Genomic DNA, 24424 nt, shown 5'->3' with positions numbered 1-24424 from the left:
CCATTTCACTTCTGCAGATAGAAGATATAAGTGAGTATCGTTACAGTGTAAGTACTAAATAGACGCCGTTTAGAGCTTACACGGCATACCAGGGTTCGACTCCACACATGGGTACCATACCCAGGTTCGACTCCACACATGGGTTCAATGTGTAACGTCCATTTCTGGTTTCCCCTGCCTTTTGTTGCAATGTTGCTAAAAGCGGCATAAAAGTAAACTCACTCACTCACTTAAACGTCACCAAGGGACGTAACCCATGTTTCTTTTATTTCACTCAGAAAGCTGGTCTCAGAGAGACGTTTTCAAGTTGAAAATTTTCGCTAGGACAAAACAATGTAAACATGGACACTGCACTCTCTCTTGAGGTGTCCGTCCTTGTAATTCGAGACAAGCGAAGCGCCGAAATGTATCCCACATAGACGGTACTCTCTTACTACAGTGTTCTGAAAGTTCATTTATACACCGTTGTTTCGACGTTGACTGGATCTTAGAAAAAAATTCGAGCTCTCCGATACTCGACACAACCGGAAAAGGGTGACTAAACAGGGAATAATCAGAGACAAAGCTTATGCTTCGACACATTGGGATACATCGAGATACATCGAGATATCGTGTGCGAGATAACGGTTTTTGCACATTTCATCTAGTGGAGCGGGCCCGTAGACAACATTTCAGTCCTTACCTATATATTAAAGGGATTCGAGCTACAAGAAGCCGAGTAAGTGAATGTTTCATATTGCATTGGTATAAGTTTCATGGTTGCAAGAGCGCATAGTAACGCGGGCGCTATAACTCTGGAATGGGAGCTTGGGGAGGCTGTCACCTAAACGCCTTGATCTAAAACGAATTGCCCAGTTGTTTAAATACTGTAAGAGTCGATCGGTTTAGTGGAAACACTTTAATCGGATCCCAAGCGTTGACGGTGATTGAATCGAAAATAGCCAGTCACATTTAGGCGGAAGTCAATCAAGGAAAGGGCACGGTGATTTCCGTCTGATTTAGTCCGTTAGACACGTAAATACAATTTAATGACTTAGCCCAGAAGAACCTTGCTGGACTGGTTTAAGCTATTGGGGGGATCAAACTTTTGTTTGATCATTACATCTTTGAACTGGGGATAAAGAACAAGCAGAGAGCAAAGTTACAAGGTACGAGCTGCTTAGCTGAAATCTGATTAGCCTCGGGAGGTCTTTCGTATATTCCGGTCGGAGAACACCTTCTGAGTCTCCAGGCTAAACATTCTGATGCTTGCTTTGAAAACCAGGATTGCTCGAGTTTTCATATTGGTTTGCCAGCTCCTAAGTGGTAGGTTGTTTCGCTCGGTATCAGTGTGAGCGTTCTTGTTACAAAAGGCAAAATATATCTTATGAATGTGCTTTCAAGAATTCCATTGTCAGCATCGCGCTAAATATACTTCCCAGTTTTTAGTGTTTATGGATATTACAGAAACAGTAAACACGCCCCTTTCAACTTTCGGTTTGTAAAGGCCAAATGACTGATGCCATGGTGTTTATAGTAGCTCGGACATGTTTGCAACCCCAGGAAACTGCATTAAACATGCGTGACTCTAATATGTAAACAGAGAATCTGAAAATGATAGCTTATTCCAATAGCTTGAATCGTTGTTAACAAGAGTAATAGATTTTAGTTTACGGCGCATTAAGTGTGTGGAAGCCAGAGCAGGACTTTCATCGAGCACCCGCATCATTGTATGGAAAACGGCGCGTCATAGATTTCAGCCCTCAAAGGTATTCAATACAATTTTGTCTCTTCCTTTCGTCAAAGATCATCATTTACGTCTTTCACTACTCTGTGTAAAGACCACTGTAGTCCCGCATTAACACCATAAACACTTCTTGTTTCTCTGTTAAACATTTGAAAGATGGCGAGCTCCTCAACGCGACGTCGTTGGCATGGCTACGAGATTTATCCTTTGAGGTTGCGTCATATTTTTCAAGAAAAGATCTTATCAGAGGTACTTGTCCTCAGCAATTGTCGTCCGACAGAGAGACGGGATTTAACATAGTGTAGTTAGCACTGACAGATAGACGACTTAGATGATGAAACGGGTAATGATTCTCTCTGGTGGAATCTGTCATGTACGTCAACTACTTCATCACCTCCTCTGTGATGTAACAACCTTGTCTGGTGCGGTTCTTGTTATCTGAGGCAGGATAGGGCAGGGATGGACAGATCTGGGCAGGGCAGGGTTGGGTTGAACGGTTCTGGACAGAGTAGGACAGGGCACTGCACGGCAGGACAGGACAGGCCTGGACAGCGCAAGGCAGGGCAGGGGAGATCTCGAGAAAGCAGGGCAGGGCTCAAGATATAAAGGCAGGGCAGATCTCCAGTGGGCAGGACAAGGCAGGGGACGTCAGGGTAAAAGGTGTCTGGAAATGGCAGATCAGGACAGGATAGTTTAATTCTTTGAATGTCATTTAGAAGTGAAAATACATAAGAATGAAGATTTTTATGGATATCATAAAAATCTTCATTCTTAGGACAGGATAGGACTGGAGAGTGAAGAATAAAATCAACTAAAATAAAAATAAATCAAATAAAATCGACTGCACGTACACAAGACTCAACTTATCGCACTGAAGGATATATGAAACGTAATTTCAACATCCACAGGGCAGGATAGTGCAGGTTAAGGAAAGACAGATCTGAACAGGGCAGGACAGGGAAGGGCAGAACAGTACAGACCTGGACAGGACAGGGGAGGTCAGGGCAGAAGATGTCTGGAAAGAGCAGAAAAGGAAAAGGCAGGTAAGATTAGCACCAGGCAGGGCAGAGCAGTATGGCCTGAAGAGTGGAGAATAAAATCAAGTCAGATCAGGACAAGGCGAGTTAAAATGTAACCATTGTATTATGTGTTTCATGTAATGATTGAGTTGACGGCAACGCAGCCCCTAAGGCATAAACCACATGTAATACTACCGACGATGTCTCAGCGTTCAGCGACTGCAGATACACAAGACAAGACACGCTGACTCAACTTGTCACACTGAGGGATATATGAAACCGAATTTCAACATCCACTGAAGTAGTTCGCGATTCCCAAGTGATTTATGACTCTGTCTAAATATGTCCGTCTTCAGACAGAGGACTCCATGTTCGCGGAACCAGTAGACGAAACACCAAAGACACGCAGCTAATATTGGCTAATGACCTTGGCTTTTCGGAACTAGTCAGACAGATAATTTGATTTGTCAGAATGCGTACTGGTCACGAAAACATGGAAAGGATATGAGATACGATGTCGTATTCTGTACTAGAAAACAGGTCGAAAAAGGAAGAACACAAACTCTGTTGTACAGAGTGAGCGAGTGAGTATGACTTTATGTCGCTTTTGGGAATGTCCCAGCAATATCACGGGCGGAGACAGCAGGAGTGACACACATTGTACCCATGTGGTGAAAAGAACACGGGTCTCGGGCGTGATGAGCGAAGGATTTAACCAATAGGGTACTCCACTGCCTCTCTGATGTTTACAGTTCAGGTACACAGACAGCCGCTGAATTATCTCGGGCAATACGCGTACGACGTTTATGAATAATGAACGAATTCAAGCTGTATGAGTTGGCTGCTAAAGCTGTGTCTGACAACATAAACTAGTGGTTTACATCATGAGCATCGTTTCAAGCTGCCTGGTAGGGATAGTCTTGCTAAGGGACAACTGCATTATTGAAATTGATTCTGATAACTTCAACATCGGCTTTTATCCATTTACTCCCGTACGAGAATTTTATCTTCCGCTGAAACTGAACAGGCAATTTATAAAATTTCGATAATTGTGCGACGTCAAACAAATGTACAATTTTAAACTGACCATGATTGGTCGTTTCCGAAAGAGAACAAGTTTCATACTAAAAATCCATTTACGATTATGGCCTGATACCAATGTTCATCGTATTAGTAGCTTAAGGGTCAAAGTCGTGTCTACACTCAAATTTCGGACTTGTGAATTCTTTTGTAAGCTAGTAACAGGGATGCAGTCCCCATACTTTTATACTCGGAAGTGTCCGCATTGTACAACAAATTGTCCAAGCTTTAGCAGTATTAACCATAAAATACTGATGTCTCTCACGATGCGATCTCAGTGTCAATATGTGCCAATATCGGCGTTGCCTGGATACATTCTAAGAAAATTAACAACTCACTATTCTGAAAAATGGCGTGTTCAGATTTACGACGCCATGAATTTGCGAACGTATGTTGAAATCTCAAGTAATGACGTCAATATAAAAACATAGATTTATCGCGAAATAAAATACTGATTCTTCGTCGATTTTTGCAATTTATCGCGTTGTGATCTTTTATTGATAGATATAGAAACATTACATGAGTGATCGCTCAAACGTAGAAACGATAAATACTATTCCCTTTCGTTCTGTCATCATGGTCACAAGGAAACGTGGCCACGAATACATGTGACAGACAGAACGTGGTCACGTGAAACAGGCCCATGTTGGTTTTCAGTGCAAGGTAAATACGCCGTGACGTGTACAGCGATATGTTCCGAGACAGTATTTACAACCGTTTGACATGGAACCGAATTATGTTTGGCATGGCTTCCTACAGAATAACAGGACGATCTTCAGCTGGATTGTGGCACGGGCCTGAAGTCCATGGGTTCCAATCCCTCTTTAATTCACCAGAATGAAATACAGGCCCCTGGATAATGGAACGTTGTTTCCATGTCACATTGCTGTATTGAACAAATATAAGTGAGCCAAGTCTTTGAGCGAGTGAGTTTAGTTCTACGCCGCTTTTAGCCTTCGACAATAATATATGAATATGACTGCAGGGGACACAAGAACTGTGCATCATATTTACATTGTACCGTGTTGGGATCTGAACCCGGGTCTTCGGCATCACGAGCTAACGCTTTAACCATCAGGCTACCACACCACCACACGATGGTAATATAAACATCTACCAACGGTATCGTGTCTCTGAATATACCGTGTCTGTAATTATTGTTATTATGAGTTAAAGATTAAAGTGAAAATGCAGCAGAGAGGGTTCAGGCTGGTCCGTAAGGCTCATCAACAGCTAAGGGCTCAGGGCCCTTACCCCTCTACACGCAGCGAATGGGACTTCTCCCTGGAAGCGCTGCCTAGTCGAACTCACCAAAAACTTTCTATCTAGGATATGCAGGCTATTAATATGGCTGTGTCACATAGGTATATGACACCGGCTAATCAAGTTGTCGATACTGTGGCAGGTCACAGTGAGTTCACATTTCCGTGATGTTTCATTAAACTTCTTACAATGATGTCGGATTGTATCGACTGTTCATCTATACATGGATGTGTCGAACAGCAGGTGCCCTGGGATATTGTTTGATGTCGGTGTTGAAGGTCGGAGTAATTTACCGGATTTGACTTCCAACACGACAATGTACTTTTAATTAACAGCAGTTCAAGTGATAGGCGCTATTCAAGACTCCAAACTGTAACCAGCCTATCTCAACTACTGGTTGATATTATGATCAGATTCTTAAATCGTGGGGGACGATAACATATAATCAACCGGTGAGTTAGTAATCTAGTTTTAGCAATATTCCAGCTCTTTCACGGCTGGGAACATAAGACATGGGCTTTGCAGGTTGTGCTTACGTGGGTCGAACCTGGGCCTTAGGCGTGACGACCGAACGCCTAAACCACTTGGCTATCCACGCCCCTGCAATCAACAAAGTCACCGAGCTTGGCCAATCAGTCACCTCTTACGTCCAGAAGAGGATGATGACCTTACCCAACCCAGCATCACTATTTGCCAATGTTGCATCCTTACAACCCCTTGCTTCAGATGAACAGATCGAGGTGGTAGATAGCCAAATGTGTAAAACCAAGCTCGTCATGCCGATGACCTGGGTTCAATTCCCCACAGGGGTACGATGTGTGAAGCACATTCTGGTCCCAGGCTTTGATGTTGCTGGAATACTGCAGCGGCGGAAAACTGTACTCACTCAATTCGGATGACGGCCGTTTTTCTATAATTTAATATGATATCAGCCTTGAAGATCCGGGTTAGCATCTGGTCCAGATTGGATTATTTACAGACCGCCGCATATCGATGGAATATTGATGAGTGCGGCATTAGACAAACAAACAAACAAACAAACAAACAAACAAACAAAATGAATATGGTAATACCAAAGATTGCCATGGTGGTTATGTCCACAGTAAGAACATGATACACAATAGCATTATTGTGATAATCATTCACAAACCATTACACGCCATAATCAACCTGTTGGAGTGGATGCTCATTACTGAACACAGGGAGAATCATTTCACGGGTCTGAGATGGTCCATTACAACATGCCATATTTGAATGAAATGATATCGATTCCATCAGGGGAATGGCGCACATATTGATAACGAAGTTGCGACATGTTCCTGGACAGTCTCTAGTTTCGTTGCTGTCGTCGTGTAACTAGATTCGACGTAACAGGACATCGCACACGAGACACCCTTGCTTCAAGACAGACGGGTTCGGCAAAAATCTTCTCATGGCGTTCTACTCTGATTATGCTGCGTTTTTTTTTTATCTCAAAGTTCATGGAGGTATCGAAAATATATTATCATCCTTCCTTCAAGACAAGCGGAGTGATTCACAGTATCAATGATACAGCAAGGGACATTACTTTACATCTCTTATAGATAACAATGTTCGACTTAACGACTTTCTAATGCAGGCAGTAAAATATTCTCTCTTCAATGCAAATAATATTTCAGCCTTAGACGAAATATTTTATTCATTTGTGAGACACATTGGTTACCGGCATTTTGAAAGCAAACATCACAGTACGTCGTCTTACTGTGAGAGTGAACGAGTGACGAGCGAACGCTTGAACCTCTGGGCTACCCGACTGACATGGCTGAGAGGACAACCCGAAAGGCAGCTGGTATCTCAGACGCTAACCATTTTAGTGGAACCAGTTAGCTGGCACTAACACGATTACAGGTTAGTATTGCAATTTCAATGAAGCCAGAAGGAATTCGATCCCAGGTTTAGATGGTTGAGTATAGTTTTATGCATCCTCGATATCTCCAGGGTATACGTTCCGATAAGTCTCCATTATGCCCTGGCCGCATCTGCGGATCGGTCCGATAAATTTATTACCTCCCTTGGCTTGCTCTTTATCCAATCAGGTGTCTATCCTGGGAAGTTGAGCGAAGCAGTCACAACTCACTTTCGCTTTTTAAATTATCTAAGCGATTAAACTTGGCAACACAAACCATTCAGAGGTTCTCTGAAAGAGGTAGAAGGAGTTCTTGCATATATTTGTCAAGGTTCGGACCTATTAATTTGACTGTATGATTTCCCCCAAATCTGAAACCTTCGCAGCTGCGACTGCTACCTTCGTTGACACTGGCAAGCCTATCTGATTGACTACTCTGAGAATGCAGAGCCAGCAAAGGGAGGTAATATAATTATCGGGCCGACCCGTACATGCGTCCAGGGTATAGTGGAGATATGTCGGAACGTATATCCTACAGATATCGAGGAGGAGTTTTATGCCGCTTTCTGGAATACCACGTCATGGAGCACCAGGAATATTCTTCACATATTGTACACAAAGATATCGAACATGGGTCTTCGGCATGAGTACCGAGCGCTTGAAACACGAAACCCCGCTGCCTTTTAAGGTTCATAGGTTCGTGAACGGCGTACGAGTGTAACAACGCACAGTGGAAACTAGGGCCGAGCCCATCCAATTGTCTTGAAGTTTTACTTCATTAAAGGCACCTTGTCTTCCGTATTACAAATCCAAACCAGCCAATTAATGCAACCACAACCAGAGGCGTCCCGGGACACCAGCTGGGCGACACCTGCTGGTACCATTGTCTAGATACAATCAATACCATTACACACCTGTGCAGCAGGTTGTAATGAAACATCACACTAATTCCTTTACCTAGCCTCCATGGCAACAGATTGTAGCCGATAACATATGCGGCTTTGATGATGTCCGTGTTTAATGTTATATACTGTATTACACACAGTGTAGATATACACGATGTACGATCTTTGTATATGATATGAAAGATATGCAACACTTTGTCCACAATGAAATTGTGAAACTGTGAAAGATAAGTATACTGCTGTGAACACAAGTGATGAATTATTAAACTGATCACCTTACACTAAGTGTGCATTTATCAGTTGTGCGCGCGGCTATGGTTTCCATAGTTATGTGATGAGATGTATTGAGATGGATAATCCAGTGATTGACATCATGAGCATCGATATATAATAATTGGATTCCATGAACCTAGAAGTTAACGAGCCTGTTAGTCTGATACCTTAACTAGCCACTTACGGTACGCATGCGTTCTTGAAAACTCAGATCTTCATAGGGAAGAAATATGGGTTTCTGAAGCCCAACCATAACCGCGTTCTACATAAAGTGAAAAAGAATTCCCAGTAGTTGAAGCCAAGCCACATCCCAACATTCCAAGAAGACGATACATCATTACCACTGAAAGTCCATATCGCGTTAATCAATACTCATTTGACAGGATGAAAACTAAATTACCTAAAAAAGTATCTTTTTTTACCCAAGCATTGATCTACATCAACGCAAAACGATCTTTCCCTAAACCATAAGAAATCTCGGCCAAGGGCATAGCCCGTTGTACTATGAAGTGTAATGATCGTACACCTCAATCATCTAGCGTATAAACACCTTTCAAATGGGGAGTGAGTGAGTAGAGTTTCACACCGCATTTAACATTATTCCAGCAATATCATGACGGGGTAATGGGAAATGAGTTTCACACACTGTACCCACGTGAGGAATGGAACCCGGGAGTTCGGCGTAAAGAGCGAACACCTTAACCACTGAGCTACCACATCGCTCTCTTCCAGATAGTGACGATCCAAGGTAATATGAGGTGTTCGTGAAAAGGTGTGCGTATCCTGGCCAACTGATGGCAAATAGTAGAACGTCCGCTTACAAACCATTCTGAAATCACTCAAAAGTATCAAGTAACTTGAGTATAATCCCACCATACCAACCTAACCAATGCTTGGAAACAATTTACCTCCATGTATAATGCATGCACGATCTATTCACCACGGCCGTCCACGCCCTAGCTCTAATTGTGTTTTGGATTCCTGGCCGTATTTATTTATCATCAATCAATATTATCATGGAACACAATCACTCCTTGACTGTGATACAAACGGCCTCAAGGATTTGTTTCAGAGTACACCTAAATAGACATCCACTACAGGAACGACAGTGTGGGAATATTACTGGGATTTATACGCGACATTGAAACTGGAATGTTGTTGCTTTAAATAATCAATCTGTATGACGCTGTTCTTTTAAAAGTGGAAAATGATACCGTTAGGTAACGGGTGTCATTCCTCAACAGGGGTACTCGGGTACACAGGGGTACTCGGATAAGTAATCTGAAAGCTGATTAAATATTTGTGTTGAATTAGAAAATGAGTCGGAAAACTTCTCCGACGTTTCGGATGCTCTGTCTTGTTCTGGTCAAGGGATTTATGGAAATAAGAATCATGAAATGGATGCGAGTTAAAGGGCAAAGGAGTAATTGGAGAATTTATAGCTTTGGTCCATTTTGGGGGTCTTTGTGTACGATTTGTTGTAAGTCCTTTGGGATGAGGTAGCGTTGTTGCCTGGACTGATGAATAGAGAACAGAATACGACTGTTGCATGGAAACAAGTGAGATGCTTTAGGTTGTTTGTGGGTTGTTTGCCGGCGGCCTTTGCAATAGTCGGGTTTGGGTCAGACAATCCAGTGATATTAAAAGCAACTAATTCTGCTGTTGTGAGAATTCAAAGATCCGGCGGCCTTTGCAATAGTCGGGTTTGGGTCAGACAATCCAGTGATAGATATTAAAAGCAACTAATTCTGTTGTTGTGAGAACTCACAGATCCATTTGTTTCCTTGTAACGACCAATTCGTTTGGTAACCTAGTGGTTAAAGCTGAAGAAGCGGGTTCGATTTACCATGTAGGTACAATATGCTAATCTCACTTCTGGTGTCCTCACCGTGAATTTTCCTCAGTATTGCTAAAAGCGGAGTAAAAATATACTGACTTACTCCCCACATATCGAAAGGTACAGTGCAGTCTGTTTCTTCAACCAGTTAACTAATTCAGTTATGGTAAGGTTCATTATGGTAAGGTTCATATTTTTCATTTCCCTCATGTGGAGCGCAACTGATCAAAAACATGGCGGCACTTCCTGTTTACAGCAAGGTCGGATTCGTGGAATATGAATAAAGGTGAAAGCCACTTTAACAGAACTGCAGTTTAAGTTTGGCGGTGATAATCATGAAATTGTGTTCGAATCCTTGTTTACGACTCCAACCTACAAACGATTGAATGAGTGAGTGAGTTTAGTTTTACGGCGCACTAAGCAATGTTTCAACTATATGGCGGAAGTCTGTAAATAATCGATTCTTGACCAGACAAACCAGTGATCAACAACATGAGCATCGATCTGCGCAATTGGGAACCGATGGCATGTGTCAACCAAGTCAGCGAACCTGACCACCCGATCCCGTTAGTCGCCCATACGACAAGCATAGTCGCCTTTTATGGCAAGCATGGGTTGCTGAAGGCCTATTCTACTCCGGACCTTTACGGGCCCCACTCTACGATGTGGATGTACACTGCAGTAGTGTTTACTGATGACAAACCAGCGAAAGGTGAGGCGAGTTTGAGGTGACTTAGAGTGTGTCATGGCGCTCAAGGTTATTACACTTAGCGACGAACATCAGCGGTTGTGTTCGTGTGTGTGTTTATGTTACGTGCGTGATTATGCTCGTTCAAGTACTAGCCAGCCGAGACAACGGAGTTTGAAATACATCATCTATCCACAGAACACTGTCTCCAAGGCGACCAGGCCTTGGCTTAATGACCAGGCTGGGAAACAACAAGTACCATTTTATCGTCCTTCGTAACTCAGCCAAGGATCGAACCACCCACCCTCTATTTTCTGAGCTGACACCCTATGTTCGCTAAATGACGGATTTACTCGTGGTCAGTACTCGAGTTACATCACAATAATAGTAAATAAACAATAAATTGTTAATTGTAATAATAAATAAATAACGACTCGTTATACCTTGGTCTTCCAGCTGCAGTTGTCTCTACCAAGGCCGATCATAGGCTATTTCGTATTAACCCGAGAAAAGCCGAGCCAGAAATGATCTTAAGTAACCCATGCTTCCCGTTTGAGGCGACTAACACGATACGCGCCATCTTACATGTATCCCAATTGTGCAGATCGATGTTCCTGCAGTTGACCACTCGATTGTGTGGGCGTGACTCGATTACTTATGACTCTATAGCTGGAATATTGCCGAGAGGAGCGTAAAACTAAACTCACTCAGACTCTCTGTTCCGTATTACGTAGATGTACTGTCACATGAACAACGGTTTGGGGAAAACATTTCTTAGACTTAAACATTAAACAAACACTCTGGCGTTTAGGTTACGTTTAGTTAAACAACACGAGCTCTTTATTGTGGAGTTAAACACGATTCTATAATTACAAATGATCAAGCATTTTCAGGAACCATGACTGCTGAAAGTGTTGTCCATTCTCCGAGTACTATCGTACAAACCAGAAACATTGATCTCTTTAGAAATTTATAAGGATTATCCCAGGAATAATAACCTAAAATAATAGCCCTGTCGTCTTCGGCACGATCTTTTCTATCGACCTGCTATTCTCGTTGGCAATACTTTCAAGCGGAAAGAAGATGTCTACCGTTATTTTCGAATTATAGAGCAGTTTAAGAGCACCACGTGTTATCGGTGTTTGCCGAGCGCTCAGTGGGTCTCTCTTCTGCCGAGCCACGCTCCTTATTCCCCAGTACTGAATACTTCACCTCGCTTGCAAAGAGCTCAGAAACATTTTATGGATAGCATGGCGGTGAATTAGGTAAAACGTACACTAGAGATCCTAGTACCACCGATTGTGTGTTGACTTGACCGTAGGTTATGTCAAGCAAAAATAAAAAGATAGGGCCTGTTATAGATACGTGCATGCATAGTGCTTGAAAACATGGATGTATTTTACGGTGCGTTAGGTTAAATAAACATACTTTATTTGTTTGTTGTTTAACGCCGTTTTCAGAATGTTGATCATTTCTTCAAAAGGTCAGTTGATACTGAACTGAGGGTCAGTGAAATTTCTCTATTAAAATAGGGATGGGGAGGAATTTCATTCAATTGCCCATACATTACATAGTTTGTTTGATTGGTTAACGCTGCTCTCAGCAAATGTTCAAACTAAATGACGGCGGTCTGTGAATAATCGAGTCGGGACCAGACAAACCCGTGATCAATATCATCAACATCAACCTACGCAGTTGGGATACGATGACACGTTTTCAACAGATACCTCTTGAGTAGCCTCTTACGACAATCGTGGGTTATTGAAGACAAATTAATTATATTCTAACCCGGATCTTTAAGCGTAAAACGTATACACGAAATCTCGAGAATGTTTCAGGTTATCTGTTATTTGTTGTGCGATGCAGTACTGACAAAGCAAGGAGTAACCTAGTAGAGCGTTCGGTGAACAATGTCAAAACATTGATTACAGAACAGTCTCGTTTCCTGTTTATTGGGTTCCGTCCTATTGCGCATCTTAGTGCGACAGCTAGTCTAGAATTTTTAGACATATTCATGTAACTGGGTTCATAAAAATTAATCAGTATGACTTGATACGTCTAAGGACTTATATATTGCAACATTATGCTCCTAATCCTTGCAAACAAGTCGTACGGCGTGATCTCCTAATCCTTGCAAACAAGTCGTACAGCGTGCACTGTCTTGCAGCGAGCTCTGACAAACGGAAACCTGAAATCGTGGAAATGTCAAAACGAGGCTCTGCCGCTAGAAACGTTTGGCGGTCTGGTACGGAACTGATATTATAATATCAATCATACTGAGCGTCACAGAACTACACTGAATCAGCGCAAAAACTCATAACAGGTGTAACCAGTTCGCCAGATGCATTGTGAATCATTTTACGACCTCATCAAACAGGAGCGGTCTGTGACTTCTTAGATGTGTATGCTACCTAAACCTAGACAAAATATAAAACAAATATAGAAATACGATGTTGTTGAAGTGCAAAATTAAACTTCATTTGTAAATACCATTTTCTTATAAAACAAGGACTTGGAATTCAGTGTAACCAGAGTTGTTTGTGGTGTTTATCTTCACTTTTGCGGGAAGAAAATTCTGATCTGCTGAAAAGTAGGTCATTGTCTGAATAGGTTACTGAGACTTACGTTTCGCTATGGAGCCCATTTCTGGTGTCCTATATATGCTATGATCTTGCTGTAAAACTGCTATTCTATCCGGAGCATCATTTTAATTCGTAGCAAGTCATCATGTGATGTTATTGGAGTTTCAATTAAAAGATTCATTATATGATGCAGGTACTGAAACTACTTTTTAACTACAAAATGTTATGAATTATGAATTAATCCATAATATAAATGATCTTTACTTTAATATCATAACCTTTAACGATAATCGTTGCTGGAATATTTCTTTGTGGAAGTGATCCCGTAGTTTTTAATACATTCGACATTAATACTTAATGATAAGGGAGATAAGCGGAGTGCTGATGCTACATCGAGAACATAACGCTGCAAGGATGATTCTGTCATAGTGTTAGTTTATCACTGTGTACAATTATCATCAAGAATACATGTGATAGAGGTGATGCTGTTTCATTGTGCCATATACAAAACAGCAATTGAGAATACAACAAATAACTAAATTTAAAAAGATCTATGAATAACTAAATTTGAAAAGATATATCGTTTCGTAATGTCATAATTATGAAACAGATTAGCAGCTTATATTATATATATAGGTCTAATAATACCATGTCAGAATGTACCAGCATGATTAAGGAAGGGTAAATCTGACGTTTGCATATTAAAATATTCATCATATGACGATGCAATTAAAGAAAAATAATGTAATCACAATGCAAGTCAAGATTGCAGGTATTACATTGCGTTAGGGATCGCTGATAGTTGTCCGTCATTAGTGGCTGGTTATCGTCATCAGGTTGCTAAATGACACGGATGTTAGGCACGGAGTGTACCGGGTTTACCGTTTTCCATATATTTGTCTTTGCGTAATCATGGGCCGGAATAGGGCTGGGACGGGTTCAAGTTTTCTACCCGGGTACCTAACCACCCTTCACCCTACCCTACCCGGATAATCGTTATGTTAATCCATGACTTCAAGTTTGTAAGAAATGGCAATAAATGTATATTCTTCAGCTCGGAGGCAACAATTTCGAGTGTTTCAATGCCATAACCATCTATTGCATTCAAAACAAGTGACTGCCCAATTATGCATAAATCTACAGCATTTTAATCATAAACATGATCATGGTATGGGTATTGAGACGGGTTCCCAGGTCCAGCTCATTACCTACCAGTCCCGGGTATCCGGGTTACTCATCACAGCCCTCGTCGGGAAATACACAATCGTGCACATAACACACAGCCACGTCTGTACACGCGGATGGAAACCGGTACATAGTCATAAAACCAGTCACTTTCCCACTGGTTATTTCAGACAAATACGTGGACGCCTTAGTCATTAGCATTGTCCTGAGATTTTGGACAGCAAGGCCGACAATTATCCGACCACTCAAGGTGCACGTGAAATAAAATATCAATTTTAAGTTTTCATATCTTTACTCGTCTATATTAATAACGTACCACGAGATTGAAAACGGTCAGTTTGCTCATGATTAAGTGTGACATGATTAGAATGTAAATGTGAGTAGCACTCTTGTAGGCAATGGAACATGCCTGTAAATGATACATCCCCGTGTTACACCCCGTTCGAGGATGTAAGATAAAAACATAATTCTTATCTTTAATATAATATCATTTAAAGTTTTGATTTTGCTAACCTTGAGTGATAAAGATATAGTCATCAGTCACACAAAAATAGCATGTGTTTCCTACAAAAATAGCGTTAACTGTAGCCTCTTGCCACATATCCGGGTGTTTTGTATATGTTTTCGACGATGAGCCATACACTTCCCTCCGCAGTGCGAGATTGTGTTTTGATCACGTGGCTTCCTGTTTTATGCATAACCTGTTCCTAGCAGACGATTGATCTTGCTGAATTCGTTCTCTATTTTGTGCTATACATGCAATTGATTTTGCATCCGAAGTGGTATTAAGGGCCTCGGGTAAATAATATTGATGTTTATTTGCTCTTTACATAACTAAACTTCCGGATGTCAATTGTCAATAAAACTTCTCACGACAGGAACTGGGCATCCGCCCTACCGATGAAACTGTTTGTGCACTCCGATCACCAGAACGTCGAAATCAGCTCGCTTTGGGATATCACCAGAAAAAGCACACAATTCAGAAATCATAAATTTTCAGCAATTGTTTTACTTACCTTGGTACCCAGTCGGATTTCTTTCGGAGTTCTGATCCTTTGAATGACATCAAGCAGGTATTCTTGGAATATTCCCACACGCGTATAGAAACAATCGCCATCCCAACAACCCTCGATATTGTCAAAATCAACTCCTATTTTTTTCAAGAAAGGGATACTTTTGTGATCAAACGCAATTTGATGCTGCCTGTTTAGTAAAACTTTCCGAAACATCTCTTCGAATAAAATAATTTTTCCAACTCGTCGACTTCTCGCTGCAACGAGAACTGCCGTCAACCCGATCGGCCCCGCTCCGATTACGACAACGGTGACTCGGGCCTGACGTCTTCGTATGTTATCAAACAACGTCTTCGTGCACACAAATCCCGTCACCATCACCACCGTCAACAACAGATGCTGCATCGCCGTCGACGACGGTAATGCACCATAATCAGGGGAATCACACATATTGCTTGCTCGAGGCTCTGCACCACTATCGTCCGAACCATTCATCAGTCTGTAATGCCTTGAACTCTCGGAGTTCGTGGTTTGTACGAAATAGGTGAAATCCTTTTGACTTAACAACGTCCTTAGCCTTCTCCGTCGTGTTTACTCGTCTCCTACGCAAAGATTTGTTGGAGACATGGACAGGCTTTAGGAGAGGTTTCTCGGTCCGTGTTGAACTTTGTGCGATCGAGGTGGCACTGGTATATGACACACAAATTGAGTCTGGGTGGACGTTACGAAGTCTCGGCACATCGTCCTCTGATTGGAAACATCTAGTGGATTAGGACAAACGAATCTGCTTGATGTATGCCACACAATTAACTGGCGGTGTAACCCATCGCTCCTTCCTCGGAGACAGTTGTCAGTTAGTGTTATTGCTTTCTAATCGCTCCGAGACGACGAACTTGGACCCTTGTGGTTTCGCGGTGGTTTGTGTTGCCAGCCGCTGTAACGAAAATCAAAACAAATATAACACGGTGGAAACAGCACATGAAAGTTGATTAATGGCCTGATTTTAGAAGCTCGTTATGCGAACAAGGATCAGTGTTATTGAACTGCTCCCAGTTCGATTAATCTACGTTGACAAGCAATAAATTTCAGTCTCATTACAACAATCTCTGACAAGCGTTGATCTGATCACAGTGACATTACCTTTCAAACAAACGGTTTACATACAGAAAATCTTCACCTCTGTCCACTACACAACACACGAAACCTGCCTCACAGTGGTATCACTTTGATCTTCGAATTCTCTATCCCAGGTGATCTAGGGTGGGGTGAAAGAGCGGTAGTGCTGACCGATCAAGTCAGGAAACCAGTCACTTATTGGTTAATGCAGAACCATCACGTTTCGGTCTGGACTTTGTATTGTCCAGGGGTCTTGGACACGAGGCTGACAATTATCCGACCACACCAGGTGAAGAGCCGGTAACATTGAAGCGTGATGTTGTCCTGGCCTGTGTGTTAAAAGCAAACGGGCTAGAAACACAGTCAGTTTATTGATCAGGCGGACTGGGCGTTGAGGAAAGGTTGTTTGGTTCCAAGGCGTGTTGTGGACTCAAGCTTAGAGGCAAACGCTCAGACCAGACTACCTCACGTAACAGTACACTGTCTGTGTGTTTAGCTCCAGAGTCACATATAGTGCACCACGTGCAATAGGAAGTACTGCAGTTGCTCCACATTGCATTATACGGAAGTAGGGCGATGTGAGGTAGCGTACAGCGTTAGATGGTCGCTGGTTAGAAGCCGTTCATCTTTACTGACATTACGCATTTGTATATGTATAGTCGCATTTCACTGATTATGCAATAACTTGAGACCAGGCTCTGCTGTAGGCCGTTCATGTAATCAGCCAGTGAGAAATTGTCTGTAACGCTTGTTTTATACCTTCCCGGGCTATTGTCACGTGCACAGAGTCGTATTGCAGGTCATGAGCCGAGTGGGATTTGAAAAGTAAACACTGGCCAGTGTTACATGTCATGTGAGTATGAAATTACTATTGTGAGTGACGTAATTGTGGTATTACGTTTCTTGAATACGTTTTGCTTCTCGGCCATAGTTACGGTTCAAACTGATACTGATAGCTCTATAAGCTTCGGAATTAGGCGATAGTTTCTTGTAACCGTTCATCATCATGAACACCATGCCAACAAGCTTAAAAGCAAGGTGATGGGATTTTGTCATCATCATCATCATCATCATCATCATCATCATCATCATGAGTAGCTAATTCTAAGGACGGGGATATAAATTATATACGAAATACACCTCTCCATATTTATGCAACGTGCTTTTACTCACAACGGGCTCAGGTATATAACAGTACTAAGATCCCGTAAGTGACAATACTACGTTGAAGGCAGATTTTAGCGCTACAAGCACCTGTGGTTTTGCTTACATTGCTATATTAACCCTTCAACAATAACAGTTAGTGAGTTTAGTTTTACACCGCACTCAGCAATATTCCAGCTATATGGCGGCGGTCTGTAAATAATCGAGTCTGGACCAGACACTCCAGTGATCAACAACATGAGCATCGATCTGCGCAATTAGGAACCGATGACATGTGTCAACCAAGTCAGCGACCCTGACCTCCCGATCCCGTTAGTCGCCTCTTACTACAAGCATGGTCACTTTTCATAGCAAGCATGGGTTCCCCGGGACCTTCCGTGTCTCCGCAATAACATCAAGCTACCAAGTGACTTCACACATTCTATGGGAACCCAACCTGATCGAGCTAACCATGAGGCAATCCAATTGTTATTGTCCCACCCTTTGTACAGAACTGATGTCTGTAAAATGTGCGTAACACTGACTCAGACACAGGCACAACACGTTGGGTTGTCGGCCTTCTCAGCAGTCTATGTCACGTACGTGTATGTTTACTGAACGGGTATGCTGTCACATACTTCATTGTTTACTAAACTATTTGCCGCGACATGCGACCGTCTGAAGTGTACAGCTGCAAGATACGTGCAAGCATCCTGCTTACGCATACACTGATTGCTCCTTTACCTGTAAGTCTACGTATAACGGTGAATATAACATGATAGCTTAAAACCTCGTCAATCCGGACGAAACAAATCTTACAGTTTAACGACCGACTGGATTAACGAGTTTTTCACACTGTAAAATCCCTTGAAGCTTTTTATTTTATCTTCTGAAGCAACAACATCTATAGTCTATTCGATGAATTTTGCATCTTATTATAGAGATAATGGGAGGCGATGATAATTCCCCAGCTAAATATCACTACGGCCAAATGGCCATTGAAAAAACCTATGGTTCAGAACAGGACAGGTCCAATAGGCTGATCACACACGGGGTCCCACGACACAAGTTTTCCACGAAAGCGGCATAAAACACAACTCACTCGGTACTGTATACTGTTCCTTGGACAGTATCTACTCAGAAAAAAGTCAATATACTAACAATGAAAAAAGTGACACCTTCATAATGCCAATCAAACAGATTGTTAAGGAAAACTGAAAAAGGGAATAAACACAATATTTAAACGATGAAGGAAACCCATCCTTTTACAAACATATTTGTTATTTTCTGATTAAATAGGATAATGGTATTGTGTAACGGTTTACCTTCTGTGAGTGCAATCCACATGTAATTCGACTCCGATTCAATCTCAGACAGCACGTGGCTGTAACCCGATACCTGCATCCGCCTGATATCACGTATGGGGAACACGGAACAGCGTGTGACCAGGAAGTGGTTTGATATACGCTGTGTGGAAGGTGTAAATATGTGCATGGGGTGGTGAAAGTAACAGCTGCGCACGGATCTATCACACGACTGACATCTGTCTATCAAAAACCAGAATCAGCTGGTGAAAGAGCCCTCAGTTGCGTGGACTGAGTCAATATTTAAGACTACAAACTCATGGTGAGGAAATCGGAGAGGGTGACAGATACTAGTGCGCTCTGCAGATTTTATGAAATTGTCAGGGACGAATTATTGAATATCCTCAGAGATAGTTCCGGGATAATGAAAAGGCGACAGGTGCAAATTTTACTCAAGTCACGATTTGACTCATCCAAGTGCGGTATCAACATTCACCATATCCTTGCATTATGTTGTACGATGACAATATAACAACGCTTTATTCTGCAAAACATTTCCAATTTCGTGACTCAATATCAATCTAGTCCCAGACATGTAGGTGTCCGCCCCGCCTCACTATCCCCTACATCCCCCTCCCCTCCAAAAATATGTATCATTAGATAATTATACTCTTAGACATTTCAGCCGACCACAGGGCTGGTTAGATGTACAACTTGCCAGCTCTGAGCAAACCGTACTTGCCCATAAAATATCTTCATATATACATGTCTAAATTTTAACCTGACCGTCGGGCATGTGAATTTGCGAATCTGGCCGTCCGTGTTGAAAAAAAAAACAGCATCCGGGCGGTCAGACTGGTAGGTATTTCGAACGCTGATATATGCCACCCAGAGCAATGGTTACTTACAGGTACGGCAATCGTGTCTTGTCCGAATCATTCTAAACTTGAGAGGGACTCTTTATCTATTCAGTCTCGAAAGTCCCTGAGTGAGTAAGTTTAGTTTTCAGGCCGCATTTAGCAGTATCCCGGCAACATCATTGCGGGGTACATCACAAGTGGGCTTCACCTATAGCACTTATGTATCGAACCCGGATTTCGGCTTGACGAACGAACGCTTTAACCACTCGATATCACATTGCATTAGTTTGGTGTTGGATGAAAACCAATGGTATATAGGTCACAAACGTTGCACTTGAGGCGAAACTAACCAGCACTGGGCATATCGTCTTAGAGAGTGGATGTAGTTACATGCCGTAGTCATCCACGTTCCGGTAATGTGACAATGTGTCAGCTTGAGGTGGGATCGGAGAAGAAGCAATAAGACCTCACACAATTGTTATACCTGGAACATCGGTTTAAACGGAGTTTGTGAAAAAAAAGAATAACAAAAATGATAAAAAAAAATTTAAAAATCCAAAACCCCTCACTCACTCTTCCCATATCTTGACGTTATGCCGCGACATTACAAGATTATCGTGTTAAACGAAGTTAAAATAAACTCACTCACTCATTCCGCATTCTGACGATATGCCGTGAAATAACGGGACTGTTGTTTGAACTGAGTTATAACAACTCATTCACTCCACGTGGCCATAATTGAAAACAGCTGCACATGTCTCCAGTCCAAAATCTGACAATAAGGAGCCATGATTTCCACGTGTTTTAACATACCGATTCATGCATCCATGTCTATTATCTATGTTCTTGGCACACATCGATTGGCTAGATGGCTAGATAATTATAAGGCCTGATGATAATCATAGGTTACAATAGAGCGCCAGCGCAGTGGCAGGGCATCGAGAGGCTGGGTCTGGTTAGAAAACAAGACACAGCTGCTATCATGATGATTGATCAGACATATTTTCACAGCGGAGATTAAACGATTTTCTACAAATTACAAGATTCCCAGGTCTCCGGAGGCATTTTATAGAACTAGTATTTTGGTGTGTTTATTTTGCCATGGCTGAAAGAGTTTTGTTGCATTGATCCCTGGGATATAAAACGAGATCATACAGAAGGACAAATCGTTAAAGGACAATGCATAGTCTAGAAAACATACACACGTAACCCCCGTTGTTTGTATTCGTATGTGTCGAATACCGGTTGTATCGAACTCTTACTATATTTATGATATTTTAAGTCGGATGTATCGAATTCAATTCACATTTCGCATGGTTGATATTTCAAAATTCACCTTGAGCATCTTTGATAGGCATTCTAGAAGTTGAGTAGATGAAGAATGAGGACTATGATTTTTGGATATACAACTTCTTTTATTCAGTGAGTGCGACGTTTCGACATAGATACTAATGTCGTTGTCAAGCAAATGGTACAGGGTAATGCATTGTGGAGGAATATATACATGAATTGTTGTTACAAGGATGAGAAGACGATGAGTTGTTTATACAATTAATGGGGTTGATGTACACAAGCTGATGGGAAGCCAGAAGTAAATAAGGCGTGGTGTATAGGAGCCATGAGACGATCAGAGTCAAGACTAATTGACAGGACAAGAGTGAGTGAGTTTAGTTTTACGCCGCACTCAGCCATATTCAAGCTATATGGCAACGGTGTGTAAATAATCGAGTCCGGACCAGAAAATCCAGTGATCAACAACATGAGCATCGATCTGAGAACCGCTGACGTGTCAACCAAGTCAGCGAGCCTGACCACCCGATCCCGTTAGTCGCCTCTTACGACAAGCATAGTCGAATGTTATGGCAAGCATGGGTTGCTGAAGGCCTATTCTACCCCGGAACCTTCACGGGTCGACAGAACAAGAATGGAAAACCTTATACATGCGTTATATGCCCTTCCGCACATATCAAAACAGCAAACTATAATGGTAGCATCACTTATAGCATAAAACCCACGAACGACTTGCAACATTAAATGAAATATACGGACAATAAGAAATCTGACCGATAGAAAAACTGACATCAATAACACCTCTTTTGCGAATGCGCAAAGGTTAGCCATATCTAAAGAGAATTAGAAGAATAGATCAAAGAGAAAACAGGACTAAAGCTAGATTTTACCAGACAACATATCTCACTTGGCTATTATGAAAGGCGAAAAGATGCTGTAAGTCTAATAATACATAAAACTAAATTCAACATGCTTAAATGCAAACTCGAAACGACTACTACATTTCCAAAATGTAACCAATATATAATTAGATTATAGATAGATATAATAAAGATATAACCAATATATATAATATAGAGAGATATATCTGTGATATATCTATATAACTTGTGTTTACACCAACTTCATGAAATACTGGTCAATATCTCATTACCTATTTACCTGAACAATACATCTGTAAAAGCCATAACTTTCAGCTACTGAATTGTATTTTCCTGAACAGTACGTCCATAAAAGCCAGCTACTAAATTGTAATGCCCATTTTGATTAGTTAATATACGTATTGAGCTTATTGCAATACTTATCAAGTTATTGCAAAACATGTACCAATGATAAGAAATAAAGTTATGAAAAAGACTAATTGATTTTTAATCTGTCTAATATACAGTGCAAGAAAAGAAACGCAAGTTTCGAAAAAAAATAAAAGTAAACATTCATGTTTATGCCGTCTATTAAAAACTTGACTAAGAGCCAGAATTGCGTTTCTTTTGCTGTTCAGCATATATCTATGTTCAGTTTTGGACTGTCCAGTTGATAAGTGTTGGCCTTATCAATCCCAACTTCATTGTCTGGCAGATAGGTCATCTCACTTATACAAGTAAACCGTTTTAATAACAATTGATAATAACACAATACTGCACGTCTATTTCATAATAACCATTGACAATTTCTGCCATGTGAAATGAGACCTTCTGTGATAGACAGGCCTGGAGGCGTTCGGTGACGTTAGGCCTACGTTGTAGATTTCAATAATTCGATTTGGGAATCAGTGTCAGATCGATAATTAAGATAGGCAATAACGACTGCACGATGCGTATTGATTTATGGGGTCGTTTGGCGATTATGAGACATTGTATAACCTTTCGCGATACCGCCAGTGGGACAGAGATAAAAGAGCGTTCCTATTAACCTATCACCATTGTCAGAAACGTTTGGTGAGATATTGTCTGAGGGTCGAAATGGAAGCAGCTGAGAAAATGAATAGCTTTTGCCGTGGTATCGTATTACGTAGCATCGGAGATCTCTTTAAATCGATCTGTCTGATCTTGACATGACGAATAGTTATCAATCAAACGGGTAGGGACAACACCCTCGGATATTTATGGGATATTACCCACGAGGACTCGAGTTGGAATAATGAAGATATGAATTTTAGAACCAGGCTTCAGCAACATATATTAGTCGTAAGAAATGACTTACGGGATCGGGTGTGCGGCGTTAAACAACATGGATTCCATGTCACATTGCGAAATCCATTAGTGTGAGTGAGTAAGTTTTGTTTTACGCCGCTTTTAGCGATATTCCAGCAATATCACGAAGGGAGACAGGCATCACACATTGTACACATGGGGAGAATCGAACCCGAGTTTTCGGTTTGACGAGCGAACGTTTTAATCACTAGGCTACCCTCCGCCCCCCAAAACATTTAAGTGCAAGAGGTCATTTGTGCAACCTCTTGGCGAGGGCAAATCTGACAGATCTCTTAAACTCCTCCTATTGATTATTAAACCCCAAGTGCCTGGTGAAATTGTACTGTGGATAAAGAGCCTCAGAAAACTCTGTCAAACATTTCCTTTAACTGTAAGAAATATATGAAATAGCTTTCTTAGTTACATCGAAATTAGCTGCCAGCGGTACAGTCTCAGTGAAAACTGGAAATGACTCCTTGAAACCGTATTTCCTCTATTAAAAACGGAGCTTGCAATACAAGCTGACCTTTAACTAACACCATACCCTCTGTCGAAGAACCACTAGTTAAGACTGTACTCGATGTCGGATCTGTAAAGCCGTGAAATATTGGCCACTACTGTTGTTCGTATCCTGGACATTTACTCACCTGAGATTCGATGAGAACGTCAAAAGTTATTGTGTTAGCATGTAAACCAACACACCTCAGGCAGCCATTATACAACAGCAAGAACTTTTTTAAAATGTCAGTAAAATTGGTCTTTCAAATGCCCCCAAAAAACCATTCAAGTTGTAAGCTAGAAAAATGACATCAGGCTCATATTTAGCATTACAATGTATACTTCAACAACATTTTACAGAATTACATTCATATTCCCCGCTGCGGTTTAGACCTTTCAACCCTAGAACTTCATAAAGACGCTATACTTAATTCAGTTGGTACAATAAGGTCGTTTTTGCAGCTATTTGGTTGAACTAAAAGTCAATCCAATGCGGTGTGTAATATTTCTAGCTGGGGACGTTGGTGAAAGTCTAGCGTGCTTCATCAAATAAATGGTGCCGTTCATG

General features: G+C 41.5%; 1 protein-coding gene across 2 annotated transcripts in view; it reads right to left on the bottom strand.

Moving 5' to 3' along the window:
- Nucleotides 1-24424, bottom strand: part of LOC137258116 (uncharacterized) — a 115615-nt gene that overhangs the window by 24743 nt on the left and 66448 nt on the right. The window contains exons 4-5 of one of the 2 annotated variants that reach the window (XM_067795677.1): nucleotides 16621-16901; nucleotides 15460-16390 (exon numbers count right to left, since the gene is read on the bottom strand). In XM_067795677.1, coding sequence (XP_067651778.1) covers nucleotides 15460-15951 — 492 coding nt within the window. In that variant the 5' untranslated portion in view covers nucleotides 15952-16390; nucleotides 16621-16901. Of the gene's footprint in view, nucleotides 1-15459; nucleotides 16391-16620; nucleotides 16920-24424 lie in introns of those variants that run through there. The other variant, XM_067795678.1, reaches the window with a different exon arrangement.

This window comes from Haliotis asinina, chromosome 12 (genome assembly GCF_037392515.1).
Source record: "Haliotis asinina isolate JCU_RB_2024 chromosome 12, JCU_Hal_asi_v2, whole genome shotgun sequence".
NCBI classification, from domain to species: domain Eukaryota; kingdom Metazoa; phylum Mollusca; class Gastropoda; order Lepetellida; family Haliotidae; genus Haliotis; species Haliotis asinina.
Note: the sequence above shows the minus strand (reverse complement) of the source record. Positions and strands in the feature narration are given on the sequence as shown.